Source organism: Phaenicophaeus curvirostris, chromosome 4 (assembly GCF_032191515.1).
Source record: "Phaenicophaeus curvirostris isolate KB17595 chromosome 4, BPBGC_Pcur_1.0, whole genome shotgun sequence".
Taxonomy (NCBI): Eukaryota; Metazoa; Chordata; class Aves; order Cuculiformes; family Cuculidae; genus Phaenicophaeus; species Phaenicophaeus curvirostris.
Window position 1 is genome coordinate 68,304,622 of NC_091395.1, and position 21,126 is coordinate 68,325,747.

At 38.3% G+C, this 21,126-nt stretch overlaps 1 protein-coding gene across 2 annotated transcripts in view; it reads right to left on the bottom strand.

Moving 5' to 3' along the window:
- Positions 1-3,296: 3,296 nt before the first annotated feature.
- Positions 3,297-21,126, bottom strand: part of HTT (huntingtin) — an 84,651-nt gene continuing 66,821 nt past the window's right edge. For both annotated transcript variants that reach the window (XM_069856422.1, XM_069856421.1), the window contains 14 exons: positions 20,438-20,538; positions 19,199-19,353; positions 18,722-18,861; positions 18,469-18,551; positions 17,750-17,880; positions 17,440-17,569; positions 16,519-16,674; positions 13,402-13,592; positions 12,767-12,881; positions 12,305-12,518; positions 12,056-12,161; positions 10,542-10,704; positions 9,689-9,849; positions 3,297-8,332 (listed from right to left, as the gene is read on the bottom strand). In XM_069856422.1, coding sequence (XP_069712523.1) covers positions 8,119-8,332; positions 9,689-9,849; positions 10,542-10,704; positions 12,056-12,161; positions 12,305-12,518; positions 12,767-12,881; positions 13,402-13,592; positions 16,519-16,674; positions 17,440-17,569; positions 17,750-17,880; positions 18,469-18,551; positions 18,722-18,861; positions 19,199-19,353; positions 20,438-20,538 — 2,060 coding nt within the window. In that variant the 3' untranslated portion in view covers positions 3,297-8,118. The remainder of the gene's footprint in view (positions 8,333-9,688; positions 9,850-10,541; positions 10,705-12,055; positions 12,162-12,304; positions 12,519-12,766; positions 12,882-13,401; positions 13,593-16,518; positions 16,675-17,439; positions 17,570-17,749; positions 17,881-18,468; positions 18,552-18,721; positions 18,862-19,198; positions 19,354-20,437; positions 20,539-21,126) is intronic.

Here is a 21,126-nt window from a genome sequence, read left to right on the forward strand (position 1 = left end):
AAATACATCACATAAAGGCAAATTCTTGTTTACAGCACTCAGTTTCCCAAGTCAGATTCTGCCTACATGAGATTTTATCCCTGGTAAAGCATGACTGAGTACACATGAAATAATGATCAAATTGGCTTTCCTGTTCTGAATTTTTTTTTTCATGTAATCAAGCTGCCGAGAACGATGCAGTTAATAATCATTAATTTGGGAATGGCATTTATGTTTCATCTGGAGCTAATGCAGTCAAACTGAGAACAAAAGCAGTGCATGCAAAGGAGAGCCAGACCTCACTAAGTAGTTAATAATTAATAACCACTTTGATGATATTTAACCCATCAGCAAAAATGCAAAAGAACTTGAAGCACTACAAATCTCACTTCAACAAAGAGAGTTCCTCATATTTTTACCAGTACCTATGATCCAGCGATCTTTCCAAGAGCAACACAGTAACTCAACATGACTTGTTACAGCACTCCATCATCACCACTAGATTAATCATTCATTTCAAAGGTATATGCAGTTGGGATTTTTATGTATCTAAGAACAAGAAAATCTAAGAAATTCCTTAATCCAGTCATCTGAGACAACCCAACTTGAATCAGGCCAAGTTTGCTGTATTTTTTCCATGCAGGGAAACTCTCAAAGCCCACAGTAAGCCAGTGGCAGAATTGGAAAATTAACCTGTCAGGATAATATAAATGTCTGTTTTAACACTGATAATGTAACTTGGTCTCAGGTAATGTTTTCCAAAGTAGTAGGTTCCTTTCAGTTTTACTATTCAGTGCTGCCTGCAGGCTTCCCAGCTGCCAGATTATGTTTCTGAGCAATAGGAACAGGCATTACCCACAAGCTCACATTTAAGTCCCTCTGCAGTGTATAAATACGTTGCTTCAGTGAGCATAGGTAGAATCACAAGAGCAGTAAAGCAGCAAAAGTACAGATAGAAATGTCATTTGGGAAAGCGCTTGACTTTGGTACGTTGAATATAGACATCTGAACAACCTTCTTAGGTTATTACATTAAAGTATGTAGAAGTTGCTGATTTATTCAGTCTCCTTCTTAAGATTCACTTCTTCAGGATCCATTTATAAACTCCAGGTACTTTGGATCACTCAATCTTATCTTCTGCTACTCAGTCACATGCCAATCTGTCCATGACACAAAATCTTCAGTTTAGAGCAGTAGCTAAGTGAAATATTTATTCTAGGGGTCAGAGTAGAGGAAAGAAGGTGGGAGGTGGAATGAGCTTAAGCCAATTGCCAAGACATTGCCATCACGTGTCTTGAAAGCACTAAAAAATAACCTCCCAGCTCCCAGCGTTCATGTTAAAACTGTCAGTTTGAAGCAGTTATGGAGTCAAAGAACAAGTATGAAGAAAGTATAATTAAGAGAGTATCTGCCCAAACTTACCTGAAACAAGTTAAAAAGATGAATTGTGCTGTTTTCATAGATGTTAAATCAAATGCCAAAGATGGTATTTGAAATGTCAGCATTAACAGGACATATCAAGGAAAGAAAACTTACACTAGCAAGCCTTACACTTGCATTTCCATTGAATGACAAGGCAGAAGCTTCAATCCTAGAGCCATTTAACAGCAAGATAAAACACACTTGGTAACTCTTCCTCAGAGAAAAGAGTAGAAAAGATGTCTTCAAGATTCACATTTAAATCATAGAAGCATAGAAGAGTTAGGGTTAAAAGAGACCTTAAAGATCATCTAGTTCCAACCCCCAGTGAGGGCATTATTTCAATTTTGGGGAACACGGACTTGACATTTTACCGTGCACGTAATTCAAGATGAGCTGGATTAGCAAAACTTACTATTTAAATCTTTTGACTTAACCTGGCACACAACTCTAGGCATCTGGGGCATGGTCAAACCCAGCCCTCAGGGATACATTTTGCTTGGAGCCCAAACAGTGCAGCCTGGCTGAAAGACCTCAAAAATGTAAATAATGAGGTAAAATAATCAGGTTGCACTCAATCAAAATCCCATGACATTTGCAGTTTGAAGGATATGAAAACAGCACCTGGGGTGAGGATACTCTGCCATACTTGGATGTATATGCCATGGGAAAGAACAGACACAAAATTAAGGCAGAATTATGGTTGCAATAGAAAAGCAGAAGGTTTGGCTCAGAAGATATCATTCTATATACATTATATCAACTTTTTCATGTTCCTACTTTCAACTTTTCACAAACCTACAAGTTACAATCTTTTCATCTCTTCAAACAGTTATGCAAAACTTAAGGTACAATTATGGTATAATTCTAAAAGTAATCAAAGCTTTTTGTCTTATAACTGGGGTGGAACCAAGCCAGTTCCAAAATAATGGCTGTAATACTCTTACAGCTGCACTGACTAGTAAGAAGAAAAAAAATTAACACCTATACGGGAGAGGAGAGGCAGTGGGGAAAGTAAGAAAGTCGTGTTAAGTTAAAAAGTTCTAGTCTTCTAAGTGCTATGCTTCATCTCCATGTGCCTGGTAATTCATCTTTAGGGATAATCTTTCCAGAAATTAAATTAGTGTTCTTCTCCGAGTAACAAAATGACAAAGACTATTATTTAAACAAGCCTTCAGCTCTGAAGACAAAGAAACACACCGGAGTACAGTTTTGCTCTTCGGCTCCACAGCTGAAGTGAAAAGTGACAAAAGTGGCTGATCATTCACTACTAACTCTGACAAGCTAAAACAAGATGTAAAAAATTATTTGGACTAAGCATGAAACCAGCATGTGCTTTGTACATTAAGCTACTACTTTAAAGCTTATTCCAAAATTACCAGAAATATGGTCGAGCACTGCAAAGTTAATCAAAACAAGATGTCTCTGAGCAGTTGAGTACTGCAAGAGATTCTCCAGTGCTCAGCAGCAGGACCACCCAGAAACCTCTTTTAAGATGCAAGCCTAACAGCTGGGAAACCAAGCTTAGGCAAGTTAAACCATTTCTTCTCCTGGGTAACATTATCCCCCCCAGGACTGCTGCAGATAAATACACTCCCATTCACAAATACAGCTGTACGCTTCAATTTTGCATTTTCTGATCTCATCTAGAATCCCAGAGAACTTTTGGCAACCACAGCTTTTAGATACAATTAAAAGTTCAACTGTGATACTTCTTCGTTAATGAGAAGCAGAGCTGAGATTGGGAAGTATACCTACATGTGCAGAGAGTTAAAGTATTCTTGTCTATTTTTAAAATACTCTATACTCGATACTTGCTGAAAAGAAGAGATACTGGGGGAAAAAACTACAGTAAGAATGCATCAAGACCTCTTTTTAAATAACCAGAAAAAAATCACTTACAGTAATAGTTATATTTTATTTTCTCTTTTTAGTTTCAATGTGCAGTATTTTCAGCATTTGTTTTTTTAAAACTTTAACATACATCTAAAATTATAAGTGTTCCTTTTCCTTTGAATACAGCTGCTTTTGGGGTTGGGGCTCCAAGCTTTTGCTCATCATCGCCCTCAAACCATACAAGACAACACCACAGGGTACGTGTCACATGCCGTTTACCTTACCCTTGGTCAGGTTGATCCAACTGGATGGGATGCACACACAGACTGATGGGGATGATAAGCTCACACAAAATGCTCATGACAAAAAGCAGCGCATGCTTCACAAACGCTCTGCAGCATTTATACCCAGTTAACTTGAACAGAGATAAAACCTGACATAGGATAGAAGCTCTCCTGGGTACAACTGTGGGATTCTCAAGATTTTCAATGGATACTTTAAGGTAGCATGCACAGAGTTCACCTCAGTATTAGGTAAAATCAGCATATTGGACTTCCCCAAAATTTTGCAACATTGCTTACTCTAGTTCTTACAGCAGCTTGTTTTCACTTTAAAACAATTAAACTACCTAAAAACTACCGAAGTACTTTGTTCTCTTACAACATTTGTCCATCATATCCTTATAACCAAAACTATTTTAAAAGTAAAAGAGCAAAGCACCTAACATTGTCATTTAGTTGACTTCTACCTTTAGTAGAAAGTTCAGCTGAGATTGTACACGGAAAAGTCTGCTTTGTGCAACAAATGTATTTGAATCAGTTCCCCTTTTCTTTCCACCCTATCCCTTTCAAACCCACCAATTAAGATCCTGAATGACCAAATCTAATTAAACTGCTTATTGCTATATTTATTGCTCATTATACCCTAATTTTTATTTTCTTTAGGAAGCATAAATGCTTTAGCCGTGACAGCTCCACAAAAATCTTAAGACAAACCCGGTCTGCTGCTCTTGGAGAACTGTCTTTGCAGTGTTTTTGACACAACCTCCTTATCTGCTATATAAAGTTAACAACCATTTTAAAAGGAGAATGGTGAGACAGAATGCTCTTAAGGCAATTCTACTAAATATCAACAAATTACTTTTAACCCAAAAGGTTCCACTTGTTCCCCACTTCATTTGACCTAAATCTGTTCATTCATTACTCAGTGCTTTAGGAATGCTGCTGGTGGTTAAGAAACAAGCGATGTCTTGGTGCTGAGAAGGCATTTCTACCAAAGCAAAAGTAACACACAGTCATTTACTAGATGCTTTAGGCAAGAAATAACATCTGAGTACACACTTTAGAGATTTAAATAAACTCACATTCAATTTCAACTAGCAAAGAGCATAAATAGTAAAGAAAACACTTTGAATCCCACAAATAAGAACTGCTTTACAATGGGCTGTAGGTTCCAACTCCTCCCTCTGCACTCAGTGCAAGGGAGGGGGGGGGCATGCAGTGAAATGCAACCAAACTTCACTTAACAGGCCAGTGGGTAGCTGGTCCAAAAACTGTTTAGAAAAGGTTGGCTAGTGTACAGTGTTCTTAAAGGAGGGCAACATTATAGATTTAGCAAAGTAGTTTCTTTGATATCTGAATTATAAATGAAGTTTTAAACACTAACCTGTCTTAAGTATGCTCCCAATCATGCCATACCTCTAATCTTGTATGGTTGTAAAGATGCTACCTCCACTGCAGAGCATGTTAAAGAAACTGTTTGCTCTGGTTAGCCAGGACACCAAAGCGAAGTCTTAAGCCCAAACATATTTTTACCCTGTTCCCAATGAAAAATTAACCAGTCTGATTTTCAGAATCAGCTTTCTTTTCACAGCAAGTTAAAAACATACTGTGAAATAAAACTATCAAGGAGCAAACGATATTTAGGATTTTTTGGGTTTTTTTTTGGCATTAAATCCAACATTGGTATTTCTTAGTGGCCACTGTTCTACTGTTACTGCCCCCATCCTGCACCTCTTAGCTCTTGTCTCTAGAACCAGGCAGAAGTAATTTTAAATGTGGCTTAAAAGAAAAAACGAGTGAGGGTGGGGAAAGCGTGTCTAGGAAGGTGACAGAAAAGCATACTGCAAGATTTGAAGCACTATCAGTGTGTTTCCACATTAGGAAGACCCTTAAGTTACATTCCCTTCAGGTCATTGAGAATTTCCTAAGAGGAGATGCCATTCTTTAGACACTTAGGACACATGTTTCAGGAAGTATACTACGACAAATCTCCAAGAGAGATTAAAACAGATGAAGTTATTACTACCAGTGAATCTGTGAGAGGTTAGAACTGACTGCATCAGCTCTAAAGCTTGACTAGAAATGGGTAATGCAAATATTTGCTTAAAGGCCAGCAACTGGCATTTGAGGGAAAGCGGGTCTGTCACATGTGATGTTTTTCATCCAGCCATGGTGACTGCTTAATCAATGTATTTTTTCACTGGTTGGAATAGTTCTATGGCAAGTCCCAAATTGATTTGGAAAGTTTCTGAAAGGCGTTAGCTCCCGTTATCCCAAGATAAAGTAACCAGCTATTCTGTGTTAATCATGAGGAGCTTAAAATGAAGAATTTAACAGTTTGTAACACAACATATTCTGTTATACGGTGAGAATATGACTAATCTGATGCTTAAAAAATATATTAAATTCTATTTTAAATTTTGGAAAATAGCTTACAAAAATATCTTCACTTAAACTATATATTATACAAAAACTGACTGGTGTGTGGGTTTACAGTAAAAAACGATTATTGGTGGTTACAAAAGGGAAGAGTGATCTACACTACCCTTAATGAAAGCACAGGGCACTATATCTCACTGCCTCGAATTAATCTCCTATCAGAATTAAGATAATTTCCAATATAACTCAAAAGCTTTCAAACAGTATCTATTTTATTAAACCTTCTTCTGAACTTCTGTTCAGTTTCTTTTAAAAATCACCACAGTGATGTGGCCCAAGAAAGAAGAATAACCCAACTAAGGGCAGAAATAATTGCTCTAGATAGCATGACCTGTAGAGAGCTAAATACAGCAACATCTACAGTTGTTTCTACTGCCCATACTATCAGTTTTGTTTACCATAGGAGGAAGTGACACCAGCGGACAATTCCTTTGTAACCAATTTATGGGCAGGAGCAACAATTTTTGGTCTAGATTGGAATTAGTTTAAATACATGGGTTTAATAAATACAAATATACACATCTGTATACATTAAATGTTGTCACGTGTATAATCTCAACATATACATTATATACAGAAATACATACAGTACATGCTCCTCCTGACAACACTATCTCATTTTTCCAAGTGTCACCAAAAGGCGTAGTAAGAAGAGAGGTTAAATATAGGATGTGACTGAAAACCAAGGTACCATCTCTCTATAATTAAAGGATTATAACAAATACAACTAAAGACAAATGCTGCGCTAGATTTCCCCATGTAATGTTTGGGAATCAATGGGCTTCCCTGGGTGGTGAGTAAAAGCTAAATCTGGCCCTGTGCAGTGTCCTGAAATTTATGAATATTTGTACTGTGTTTCTGTCTGAAGCGTTATCTATACAACAGGTAATAAAAGAGGTTGTGTAACCTAACACCTTAGCCAGTCCCGAAGTAGAACACAGCAGCCTTCTGATTCTTAACTGCAAGCATAAATCTGTTTACACGAGAGTGGTTTGAATCCGGATGACTCCATGGTCTCCATTAGGAAAGGTCAAATGGTTATTGACTACTGGGGAGCTTGCACCATTTTGTCTCTTAAAATGCTGTGCAGCAAATAAGAGTAGTTTAAGCATACAAAAGGCTGATCCAGAGTAACGAGTCCTCTCCTTTACAGTTATGTCTCAAAATAAAGGAATTCAAAAGAAGCTACAGTAAAGTGGATCACAAGAATGCCTCCTTAGTGCAGTCTCTCAAGACAAATTATCAACATATTCCAGTTTCAAAGTACTTTAAGAAAAAGTGAGATGCAAAAGAAGATGCAATCTGTACATTAAGATGGATTTCCAAAAGGAACATGAATTCAAGCAAATGGGGAAAAAAAATGAGGACAATACAGATGTGAAGACATTCAGTAGCGTGGCTTCAGTTCATCTTAGATTACAGCACAACTCATGCACCACACATCTTAGAATTTTACATACTGTACATGATATAGAAATATTTAAGTTAAAATTTCTTTTACTGACATACTGTACTCAAATTTTAAATCCTGAGAAGAAAAAGAAAACTGTGTGGCTACGTATGTGCACTATATCTCCGATATCACCAACACATACACCACAGGATATCAGTAAGTCCAGAGAAAAGAATCACATGCTGGAAGTGTAAGTCATGAAAGTCATTTTCTCTTTTCCTTGTTTGGGAGAGATAGTAGGAAACAGTTTCTATTCTGTACTACACAACAGTATCTATAGGTACATAAAAGTATGACATTTTCTAACAACTGCAACTTGCAATAACAGTGTTTCTGTCAAGTTTCTTACTGGCTGGAACACAGTTGCTTCAGCTGAACATGAGGAAGAGGAGTAATATCAGTTACCTTGAATGTAGTATTTGCCCGTATTGTACAATTAGTGAGTGTGCCTCGGGTTAGTCCCAAACATCACTTGAAAAAGGCTGACATATTTCTTTCTCCTCATGGGTGCCTGGTGTCAACAAGAACTACACTAGATGTTTCAGGTGATTTCCAGTGCTGCAGAGCACTTGTCTATGCATTCTGGAAGTAAAACTGGCAGGTCCATACTTATCACAAATGCAACCCCAAATAATTTCTTGGTCTTGCATTCCCTGTAATTCACAGCAGATTTCAACACTAGTCATGCAGTTCCGTTACACATCAGTATGTTCAACATGCTGTGACCTTGTGGACATTTTGCAAACAAGTTAGCAGGCGATGATACGGGGTTCCTGGAGACGCTACCACCTCAAACACTGACTGAAAGGCCCTCCGGTCTAATTCTTCATCTATCTGATGTCGGTAAAAGTCTATGGCCACCAAACAGAAGATGTTAACGTCGACTTGCTCAGATTTTCCCATTCTGCTGATAACATGTGGAAGACTGAAATACAAGTTAAGGTCATAATATGACAGAAGTTGCTCATCTTTTGGCATGGCACTTGAAACAGTGGTGCAGTATTTAGCTCACCAATAAAGTGTCAAGTGCAAAATACTGTCATCATGCAGAAATTAAACTGCTACAACAGAAATCTTACTTCTTCATAAACTTCACGCAATTTCTTATCCCCAGAAATTCATTTTAACCTGGTAGTAGTTTCCTTTATCTGCTCAAGCAAGCCATGCAATCAGCACCAGTCACAACTCCTGAGAGCCAAAGAGCGTTGCTGAGATTGTGTCATACATGTTTCAAACGTGACATATGGCCACATTTTTGCCTGGTCATAAACCGCAACAGTTATTTTTCTGTTTCTTTGTTGGAGGGGGCGGCTACGTCTTTTGGCTGTTCCAACTTATTTGGCTGATGTCATCCTATTGCCAAAGCCCACTATTACTGTGGTGTGCCTCCAAGGGCACACTTGCAAAATACAGTTTGTATATAGAGGATAACTTTCTTAAACTTGAGTTTGTTCTCTCTCTTTTTTCTTTTTTTACATATTAGATCTTGCAGAAGTAAGATGGAAGAATGCTTTTAAAGCTCACTGGAAATCTACCTGGTGACACTTTTAAGTCCTTCAAAGTAAGGACTTTCCCAATCATCTCACCACAAGAAGGATGTTGAGGCTCTGGAGCGAGTCCAGAGAAGAGCAACAAAGCTGGTGAAGGGGCTGGAGAACAGGCCTTATGAGGAGCGGCTGAGAGAGCTGGGGTTGTTTAGCCTGGAGAAGAGGAGGCTGAGGGGAGACCTCATTGCTCTCTACAACTACCTGAAAGGACGTTGTAGAGAGGAGGGTGCTGGCCTCTTCTCACAAGTGACAGGGAACAGGACAAGACGGAATGGCCTCAAGCTCCACCAGGGGAGGTTTAGGCTGAACATTAGGAAAAAATTTTTCACGGAAAGGGTCACTGGGCACTGGAACAGGCTGCCCAGGGAGGTGGTTGAGTCACCTTCCCTGGAGGTGTTTAAGGGATGGGTGGACGAGGCACTGAGGGGCATGGTTTAGTATTTTATAGGAATGGTTGGACTCAAGGATCCAGTGGGTCTTTTCCAAGCTGGTGATTCTATCTTGCATAGTCAAAAGGAACAGATTTTAAAACAGTAGTTTTAGGTAACTTCTTTCTCTTTTTCCTCTTAAACCTGAGGCACCAATGGCACAAAGCGATATAAACCTCTACTAACTCTAGTACATCTGCCTTTTTTGTGTTAAAACTTGTACTCTATCACTCAAGGTTATCAATGCACTTTACAGAAACACCGTATTTACCCAGAAATTACACACATTCAGTCTTTTTAGGATACATTGCTGAAATCCATTGACTGGTGGAGGCACTGACAAAAAAACAGGAAAGACTCCACATTGCCATGGCCACTGGTGTTCTTTGTGTGAAATTGGAGAGAGACAGCATCACCCAGTCACGGACCATTGAGGACTGTCCAGTGCTATGTAGTGTCTGGAATACCTGCAAAAATATATTACACAGGAATAAAGACATGGGAGATGGACATGGGAAAGAGTTTACTTTCTCTTGTAAATGCTCCCCCCAGCTACAAAGCTCTGAGGTTCGCAAACCAGATTCCTGGAAACAACTCTGAGTATAAAGAATTAAAGCTCAGACAAAGAGGTTCCACAAAAGAGACAGCCAGGATCCAACTGGACTCATGACATCTTTGCCAAACTGAAGTAAGCAACTGAAATAAGACTTGTCTGGTGTCTATTTTTATAGATCAAATGTGGTACACACGTGCGCTCTTCAAGTGATGGCAGAGTCCAGAAAGCAAGTGCTCAAGAACAAAATACCAAGAAGCCCAACTGAACCCACAGAAGCTTGACTGTAGAGTTCACAAGGCCCGATGATCTGATTGGCTCTTCAAGATCTAAAAAGTCTGAGCACCAAGATCCCAACCATTAGGTTTTTCCTTAGTTCCCCATTATCAGTGATTGAACTGCACTGCTCTGAGCTTTGTTTTCCAGGCAATGGGTGACTCTAGACTGCCATGTTGCCAAGAAGACAAAGCTCACAGCAGTACAGCTCAATCACTGCAAAGAGTTTATTTGATCTAAACGAAATTTATATTTGGCCCTCTGAATGTGCTGTCATTTATTTAAAAAGTCTTCTGAAATATCTAAGGAGAAAAAAAATATAAACACTACCTTATAAACTACTGTTGCCATGAATTGTGGATAAGGTTGCTGACTGGATAAAAATTCTCCAATAACTTTATTCATTACATCTTGTGGAGGGAAAAAATCATCAAGGAACTGTGGAAGTATCCGAGCCACTACTCTAGCTTCAAAAGGAAATCCTTTTCTGATCCTGAAAATAATAAAAAAAGAACATATTTTATGATTGAATTCCAGTAAATATCTCACTCTTTTCCAGTTTAATTGGCAATAAAAAGAATATTTTATGCTTTTATCTGTAGGTCAACAAAAGGTCTTCAAGACTCAGGAATCCAAGTCTACATGTAATCTCACTCTAAAAGTCTACCCAAAGAGGTCTATCACAGCTAGCAGAAGCTGTTACAGGTGTCATATCCTCTATCCACACTCTTTTTTTAAAAAAGTCAACTTTTTTTTGAAGCTCTGGAATTGCAGAGACAAGATTTAATAATAGGAATGATGAAGGAAACCAAAAACGAACAAAAAAGGACAGGGAAATAACTAGTCTTAGTTATGAGAGAAAAGATGATTTTACAGCAGAACACTCATTTTCACTCACAACACCTCTGCATATTTTTTTATTCAAGACCAGGATGACCAATACATCAAAGAGGAAAAGCAAGCTGCACTGCAAAGAGTGGAAAAGTTACTCCAACTTACAGACAATATTACTTAAATAACACTGATTGGAAAACATTCCTAATAAAGGTTACACGTGTGGACGTGTCAAGCTCAAGTTACCATTGTGTGATTATTCCCTGTAAAAGTTATTTTCTGCTTGTAGAACTCATGCTTGTTTTGCTAACTCTTAGGAAGGATATTTTAAAAAGCACTCAAGCACTGCTCTGGTTCTGTTTTCACTAAGTGCAGAAATGAAACCTTCATCCAGTTTTATGGTAAAACCACTGAATGCTTTAAAAAACGTAAAGCATTGTCCCACAAACTACTACGCAAAATCTAACATGCTACACTCACTTAAGACAGCTTTAGATCAAAACGGGGGTTTTTGAAGTATTTCTATTAAATGAGTTCCATGTGAATACAGAAGTTTTACTATACCTTTCCACTGCAATTTCTTAACAGCCTTGGAAAGAGAAATACTGGGGTGGGGGAAGGGAAAAAATGTTTTAAACTCTTAAGGCAGTTTGAAAGATAATTTCCTGCAAACGGGATTTATATCCTTGATAATGCAGAAGACATCCTGAAAAGCACTTAAGCGTTTGACCTGAACAAGCTGGAAATACATTTATAAAGTATTATGGTTTGTGTAACATACAGTATCAGTTAGGACATGTCTGTTTTCCATTTACATTCCTCAACATTTGCGCTGCCTTCAGCAGTTCCATCACTGTTCCTGTGTATACCAGAAGTATCAATTTGAAACATTGCTAAGCAAAGAAACATCAATAATTAAATATTACAATTGTCAAATAGAGAAGCGACCACAGTGCCAAGAAGAATAATTTCCATCCCAGTGCCCCATTATAATTGTTTTATCCTCTTACCTATCAAAAAGTACAGATACTCGTTCCATAGCTACGATCACAGATTCACTGTCAGGAGCAGCAGGATTTGTATCTGTGGTACGACTGGGGCTGGTTTTTTCCTTTCCTAAATCAAAATAATTTGTTACAAGTTTACTGTGAATGCTAAAATAAGACCTTTTTATCCTTGGTATCAAAAAAACCCGAAGAAAACTAGCATTGTCAGTAAGCTAGTCTATTAGTACATCAAAGGTATAAAAAAGTAAATACCTGTGTACATGCAAGTCAGCATTAATCCAAGCGCTGCCATTGCTCTGTGGGGGCTCTGCACATTCACCCTGTCAACACTCAGTTTAACTAGCGATTCACTATCCAGTCTAGAAAGTTGCTCTGAAAGAAGGAGTCGTTCTAATCCTCTCAGGACACAATGATAAATAACGGATGGTGTTGATTCATCGCTTCCAGACACCATGACTCCACACATCTGAAATGAAGGAAACTACCTGGTTATGAGGTGTATTTAAGCCATCCAGCAGTATGTCACTGCAGCCAGTATGAAACTGCATCAGGTGTTAGAAATCATTCCTCAACATTTCATTTTGACATTAAAAATACCTGATGAAATGAAACCCTGAAGTACACCTACACCACACTGATCAAGTTAAGAGTCAAAGATAGAAACTGGTGATCCGGGTTACATGACCCGCTGTGATTGGAGGTATCGCAACATACCTGTATAATTCCTGCAGAGAATTCAGGCCCTACATCAAGCGGGTAATTCTCTATCAAATAGAAAGCAGTTGCGCACATTACCAAGATGTGCTGTTGGTTATGGATATTCACACAACTGTAAATAATCAAAAAAAGCAGCAGTCACATCAAAGTAGTTTGAGTCACAAACAGAGACAATAGAAACGATCCTTAGAAACACCAAGTTGGTTTTTTTCCACATGAAATTTATGCTGTTTCTAAAACCTCAAAGTATTACCACGATGCCATGAGAGAGCACTGGTTATCACGGAAGTCCAACGTAGCACAAGAAATGTTTCAGCAATATAATTACAAGCTATCATTGCCTGAGTCCTTTAGGAGAAATACTTCTAGTTTCTAATCCTGCAAGTCTTTTCAAAGAGTATGCCCTTTTCACAGAAAAAGAAACAGAAGTCTGAGCTACCAAGCAGTTCCCTCATCCTCAAATACGCTTTTGCTTCTGTAAATCGAACCTAAAATTGTCTGATAAGTTTCACTGGTAAGACTTCAATGAAAATGCCAAACTCTGCTTGATACAATAGCCTGCTTTAAAACGTACTGACAGCCCTTTTGCTCACACATAGGCATGCAACAGTTTGGGAAACGGGGAATCTTACTGTGCTACTCCTCTCAAATTGGAAAGTAGATACTCGCTGATAATGGGAATGAGTTGCTTCGCTGTCTCATCAAGCAAGTCACATTCAAGAATATAAAGAATCCCATGCAGAGCTCCAATCCTACTTGGCATATGGGTGCTTCTTAAGGTTGATTCCAGCAATCGACTCACTGGTTCAGCCACAGCTTTGTCCTAGTACATCCAAAAAAAATATTCATTAGAGGTCAACACTGGTTCAGTATTGGAGATACCTACGAACTGGAAATACTTGAAGCAAACTAAAGAGCAGAAAATAAAGCATGAACCAGAGTCTGGCTTAAGACCACTTTGAATCAATGTCAAAAGATTAATATAACTATATAGGAGGTCACTTGGAGACTAACTAGTAAACTGATGGCACTTTTTTTAACCTGTAAAAAAAAAAATAAATAAAAAAAAAAATCTAACCATTTAAAGCCGCAAAACCTAAGCTAAGCATTATTTCAGTAAACAATATGTGCTATTAGGAATCCTCTACATATGAACCTTGGATGGATGGTTGGGATTTTCTGGCCTTCCAGCTAACCACAAAAGATGCTTCTGTCTGAAACTGACTGGTAGATGCCTATAATCTGTATTCCAAAGAACAGTCTACCATACACCTACCTAACAGTACAGCATCCCATTTATTTGTTCTCAGAGACCACTGGCACTCAGACCTACACATCTTTCACTCCACAACTCCGATGACCTGGATCCCTCAAGTTTGCAGATGACAACAAGATGTGTGGGAGTGCTGCTCTTCTTGAGGGAAGGAAGGCTCTACAGCAGGACCTGGACAAGCTGGATCAAGGGGCTGAGAAAAACTGCATAGGGTTCAACAAGGCCAAATGCTACGTCCTGCACTTGGGACACAACAACCTCATGCAATGCTACTGGCTTAGGGATGAATGGCTGGAAAGCTTCCCAGTGATAAAAGGACCTGGAGTGCTGGCTAACAGTGGCTGAATATAAGCCAGCAGTTTGCCCAGGCGGCCAAGAGCATCCTGGACTGTGTAAGAAATAGCAGCCAGCAGGTGTAGGGAAGCGATCATGCCCCTGTACCCTGCACTGGTGAGGCTGCACCTTGGGCCCCTCACTAGGGGTTGTAGTGAGGTGGGTGTTGGTCTCTTTTTCCAGCTAACAAGCAACTGGAAAAGAGGAAACGGCCTCAAGTTGTGCCAGGTGAGGTCTGGACTAGATATCAGGAAATAATTCTTCTCTGAAAGGGTTCTCAGGCACTGGCAGAGGCTGCCCAGGGAAGTGGCTGAGTCACCATCCCTGGAGGTATTTGTAAGAAGTGTAGATGTGGCATTTAGAAATATAGGTTACTGGTGAACTTGGCAGTGTTATGCTTAGGATTGGACTCGATTTTCAAAAGTTTCTGCAACCTAAACAATTCTGTGATTCTGTTTAGACTTCAAACATGAAGATGGCATCATCTACTTCACTCCCTGTTATCAAAGTACAACTTTCTGGAATATGCAAAATCTATTCTAAACTGTTAAAATTTGAGAAGCCTTTTTTTCGTATGCTCTATTTTAAGTATTTAATGGAAATCATTTGCTTTACCTTGTGCCTGTATTCATGAAGTATCTAAGATACAGCCCAGTCTTACAGCATGTGCTCTCTAGTTGCACTTTTAAAGCAGATTTTGTACATAACTGAGCACAGGACGATAAGCAACTCTTGATGAAATCACCCTTTTTTTCCTTTTTTTTTTTTTTTTTCCTCCCTGCTAACCTGTTATACTCAGCTGTTTGCTTGTTTGTTTGCTTGTAAGAAGATGCTACTAGTTCACTGAGTGGGAAATTACAGCATAGTCAGAATAAGCTTATCTTAAAACTGCTTCTGCATGTTTGGCATCACTTTCACAGAATCACTAGGCTGGAAAAGACCTCCGGATTATTGAGTTCAACTGTTCCTATCAACCACTAGACCACAGCCCTTTCCTTGCAAGTTGTTGCTACAATAGCTACTGGAAGCCTTACTCCAAAAGTCTTCCAAAACTTTTCGTATTGCTATAATCCGTGTAGTTTTATATTAGTCTCAGAGTTTATAGAATGCTAACTCCCTCCAAAAGAATGTGTAGACATTTCCTAAATAATCTCACTGGAAAATACTACCGCTCTCTGGTCTACAGATTTAAAGACAGTAACTCATTTCATTAATTAACTTGTATTAATAATGTTCTTTCTCTAAATGCAGAACAATGCAATAGAGAAAAGAGTGAAGGAAAGAAAAGAGTGAAGGAAAGAAAAGAGTGAAGGAAAGAAAAGAGTGAAGGAAAGAAAAGAGTGAAGGAAAGAAAAGAGTGAAGGAAAGAAAAGAGTGAAGGAAAGAAAAGAGTGAAGGAAAGAAAAGAGTGAAGGAAAGAAAAGAGTGAAGGAAAGAAAAGAGTGAAGGAAAGAAAAGAGTGAAGGAAAGAAAAGAGTGAAGGAAAGAAAAGAGTGAAGGAAAGAAAAGAGTGAAGGAAAGAAAAGAGTGAAGGAAAGAAAAGAGTGAAGGAAAGAAAAGAGTGAAGGAAAGAAAAGAGTGAAGGAAAGAAAAGAGTGAAGGAAAGAAAAGAGTGAAGGAAAGAAAAGAGTGAAGGAAAGAAAAGAGTGAAGGAAAGAAAAGAGTGAAGGAAAGAAAAGAGTGAAGGAAAGAAAAGAGTGAAGGAAAGAAAAGGGATACCTAACTATCAAGCTACATATTCATCACATGTCCTGTTCCTGCCTCTCATGAGATTACTGACATGCACCTGTAACAAAAATTTAGCAAGAGCTGTTCCATAGTCCTCATCTCTGGCCTGAAATGTAACAAATGAGTCCAGAGCAAAGGCAACTCTCAGCTGAATAAGATACACCAAAAAGCACATTAAACTAAGCTCAAACCTCAAAAAAAACCCCTAAACCAAACAACTGTTCTGTTTGAATATGGAGCAACTGGAGATGATAATGGCTTTCAGCGACAGCAAAGAATATATATCCTATTACTTCTTAGAACCATGCAGATCAGCTAAGGGATTTCCTTAGAGACAAACCACTCTTAGCAAGTATGTCAGATCTTGCAGCAGAAGCAAAGGATGAGTTAACCTAGAAAGTAATGAATTTCTCACCATTCCAAGAACAGCTGCAGCTTTACAAGTGGCTGGTATCAAATACTGTATAAGAATCTCATCTTCTGATGGATGCACCTTTCGCAATTCTGTCAATGTTGTATACATCATCTCAAACTGATTCCTTTCTGTAAATAAGTCTGATACTGCCAGAAGCTGTGCACAAATTAAAATTTAATATAAAAAGAGTGCATGAGCAGACAACCAAAAACTTCTGTTACAACTGTCAGCAAAAGTTTCCTTGATTGATCTATTAAACGTGTAAACATTCACAATAGTTATTCCAGACACCTGAGTTAACTTGTCCAGAATTAATTCCACCATCCACCTCAGAGAACAATTACCTCAAAATGGTCTTTTTTTGTAAAAGGTTTAGAAACCCAAAACTACTATAGTAAGTAAGTCTGGAAAACAAAGAAACATTGCTATTAGCAATGTACTAAACTACCCCAAAACACACAAATACATACTGTCTTGCAAGAACAGTTTCATTTATGATAGTGAGTCGTGATTACAGACACATCCCACAACTGTGTTGTTTAGATTTTCCTTCTACACTTCAATAGCCAGTTTAAAATACTTTGTTGCTACATCATCATTTTCTTAGAGACAGGCTAAGCAAAATCCCCAAATCTACTTTTAGCAAGTAGTCAAATAAAACATCGACTTTGATTAGGTAACAGTAAAGTGTTTGAAATGTAGTAGCAGAATGTGCAATCCAGATGCTATAGTTTAAAGCAGTATGATATTATAGTTGATGAAGCTGTATTTCTGCATTGCCTATTTAATAGAACTGCCAAGCAAAAAAAAACCAAAACCAGTGTTTCCCATATATTAAAAGATGTTTTATAAATGCTGTTTAGCTCTGAACATTTGGTAATTGATACTCAATTATGGCTCTGAATAATAGTTTGAACTTACTGATCGCACCACTTCACTAATCAAAATGACCGGTGTTTTCTTGCTAGGGTTTGATGGCAATATCCACTGACTATACAGTTCAAGCAAGAACTGAGAACAAGAATGAATATCCACACCAGCCCGGTGTTTCCTGTAAGGCATAACAAACAAGTGTTAAAAAGGCTATTCTTAAGCCCTGCTAAAATAGCCCATTTGAAATGACGCAGTTATTTACCAGCATCCAATTTATAAACCCAGCTCACTGAACTCTGCATAAAGACATAAAAGCTTATTGATAATTCAAAGGAGACACAAGAGAAAAATAGGACACCTGGTGTTAATAGGAGAGGTTGGTGGTGAGGAAGCAGCAGGTAGATCATTCTCGTCTTCTTCATCCTCACCCCATTCTTCCTCTCTCAGTGGAGTGATATTGTTTCCTAACCATATGGAGTGTATAGAGACCTTGCATTAAAAAAAAAAAAAAAAGAGAAAAGAAGCAAAAATTTAATATCCTTGTAGTCAGATTAGAAAATCTTGTAAGTCCAATACTTTTTTTATCTAAATGACAAGCAACACACCAACCTCAAATAACATTTACAACATTTTCAATATTTAGTTACCTCACTTTAAACTGCATTGTACAGCAAAAACACTAGAACCATGTGCTTGTTTCAGCAATACAGGTGATGTTGAAATCAGCATCTGGCAATAACCTGTAAGCACACACCATGTGCGCACACCATCCCAAAGTCATAGAATCATAGAATCACCAGGTTGGAAGAGACCCACCGGATCATCAAGTCCAACCACCAGATCTCAAATCTAAAGCAAAATATAAATATTCACAACTCGCATGAAGTAAAAGAATAATTCAAAAAGAACTGTAACGAGTGCAGTTCAATAGAAAACACATTCCTGACTCTTCTCAAACCATAAGCCAGCGTATCTGATTGCGATATAATGTTTCATCCGAAACAAGACCAGACTAATATTTCAAGTCCTTTGACTTATACTAGATAAAACTACAGGTTTTATAGGGTTTTAACAAACCTGTCCCAGATTATAGTCCATGTCTCCTATTTCTCGTTCAGTATTGATCTGCAGTAAGAGTTTTTCATGGCTGATAAGAGCACCTAAAACAAAACAGAAGACAAGTTTTTTAAGACGTGCATGAAAAAGCAGACGTGAAAATGGCTTCATTTCCTGCAAACTAGATTCCAAATAAATTCCACAGAATATCTTTTCTGCTTTTCAAATGCAAAAGAAATTTCACCTCCCCTTTCCCCCATGTGAAGGCATGTACCTGTAGTAGCAGGAGAAAGTGATGGAACAGGGTCCCAAGCTTGGTATAAGTGATGAGTAGCAATATTATCTCTCTTAGAGACCATTGCTTGGATTTCCTGTTCAACAATTCCCCTGATAACACTTAGCTTCCTCCCAAACCTGAAAGCCAAACAAAAATCAATTCAAGCAGATTCTCCCTTTACCATTTTTTGCAACTCTTACTAGCTTACTCTATGACATTATGTGCCAACACTGAGATGAGTTGAGAAACACATTCTGCACACTGTTTGCTAGATTTCAAAAATATACTGACTTTTTCAGATAGTCATTTAACTTGGCAAGTTCATGATGCTAAAGCCATGTAATTCCTATGTAAATAGATCCATCTGTATACACTATTGCTTGGAAAATACAGTCTATACATATATTTGCTACAGGTAGCTAAAGCAATTGTAATTACGTATTGATCACATTTTAGAGCATGTAAAAGAAATACCTTGTGTCCAGAGCTTTTAAAGCTTTGTTGCGGGGCTGCTGTTCCAAACAGCTTACTGCTGGGTTGCCTGCAACAGGTATCATCATTGCACTCAGCACCAAGGACGTTATGGCTTGTACCGCAAGAACATTAATTTGGGTCCTCTCTGTATCTTCCTGTAAAATGAACTTACTGTAATTTGCATTGTAAAAAAAAAAAAATCCTGAAAATTCTGAATATTAGTCACCAACTCCTTCCCATCCAGAAATCGAGCTGACATAAGCAATGGACTCAAAGCACCGTGACTGTAGCAACAACACAACCTCTGAACTCATCAGCCATTCTGCATGCATCTTCTCTTATCTCAACAGCATTAAAACCACAAGAAAGCAAGAGAAACAAGCCTCTTTGCCTGCTATCCAGGATCCACTATTTATATGCATCTGCCCTCTGAATTCTTCAAAATGCTTTAGGCTCTGCACCTATCGTCAGGAACATTCACAGTCTGGAAGCCAACAATGTATGAGTCTAGGAAAAAAGCCTTTCAAGTGAAAGCACTAAAACATAGTATATTCAGCTCACTAGTTGCTTAAGACATCTGAAAAGGAAAAGTCTCTTTCACAATAGCTAAGTTCACTCTCATCTTTGCTTTTGGTATAGATAAATTTCTTCAGCTCTGATACCCAAATGCTCTCCACTTTGTTCTGAACACCTACCTGAGGTATCCAAGTTAGAAGCCCAATATATGGTCTACAACTGGGAGTGAGAGACATGGGCATGCATCACCAGGTCAATTCATTTCTAGTCAAGAATCTTACAAGCAAATCTAAACCAAAGATATTCCTCTTTAAGTTCAATTATTAGACAGCACAGCTAACTGCAGTAATACATACTAGTTAATTAGTGTTATTTCCTAAAGGCACAGTCCTCTCACACATTGTTTCTCTTTAAGTTTTAGGAGCTCCTACTTGCCTAAAACCAAATGTTCAATCAAACAAACTTTACACCGTGTGCGTGCTGAGTGACATGCTACTATAAAGTTGGAACAGCTTCACTAGAATTTTTCCATACTATTTACATGCTTAGAGGAGCTTCAAGCCAGAAGACGGATGCGCCTGAACTCACAAGTATATGAAGGCAGGGAAATATAGAACGTAAAGAATTTCTTAGTTTAGTCACTATTTTTCTGCTTTACATGTTTTTTTTTACATTTTTACATTTTTCTTACTTTAATTAAAGAAATTCAGTGGCTGAGATTACCTCTTGTTGGTTCTCCTCTTGGTCCATTACAATAGGCTGAGTTACAAGCACACCAAGCAAAGTAGCCCATGTCTCTTCAAACTGAGTACGGCTGACCCATCCTACGGAAACATTTGGAGATAGCCATTTATGTCTTAATAAAAACTTAAAGCATGGAAAAGCATTAAAATGATACATTGTTTCCATAGATTTAATTTCATACCACTCCTTACCAAATTCAGCATATTTTGTAATCACTACAACTTAACTTTAAACTGTTCTATTTTAGAAAGTCATAAACTCTTTAGGACAGTCCTGAACATTATTATTTAAATAACCCTGTTGAGGTTATTTCTTACATAGAATCACAGAATGGTGTGGGTTGAAAGGGACCCTAAAGATCATCTTGTTCCAAACCCCTTGGTATACGAAGGGACACCTCCCCCTAGACCAGGTTGCTCAAAGCTCCATCCAACCTGGCCTTGAACAACTCCAGGGATGGGGCAGCCACAACTCCTCTAGGCAACCTGTTCCAGTGCCTCACCACCCTCACAGGAAAAAAAATCTTCCTAATATCTAATCTAAACCTCCCCTCTTTCAGCTTAAAACCTTTACTTCTTGTCCTACCACTACACGCACTGATACAGAGCCCCTCCCCATCTTTGCTGTAGACGTCCTTTACGTACTGGAAACTTGCTATAAGGACTCCC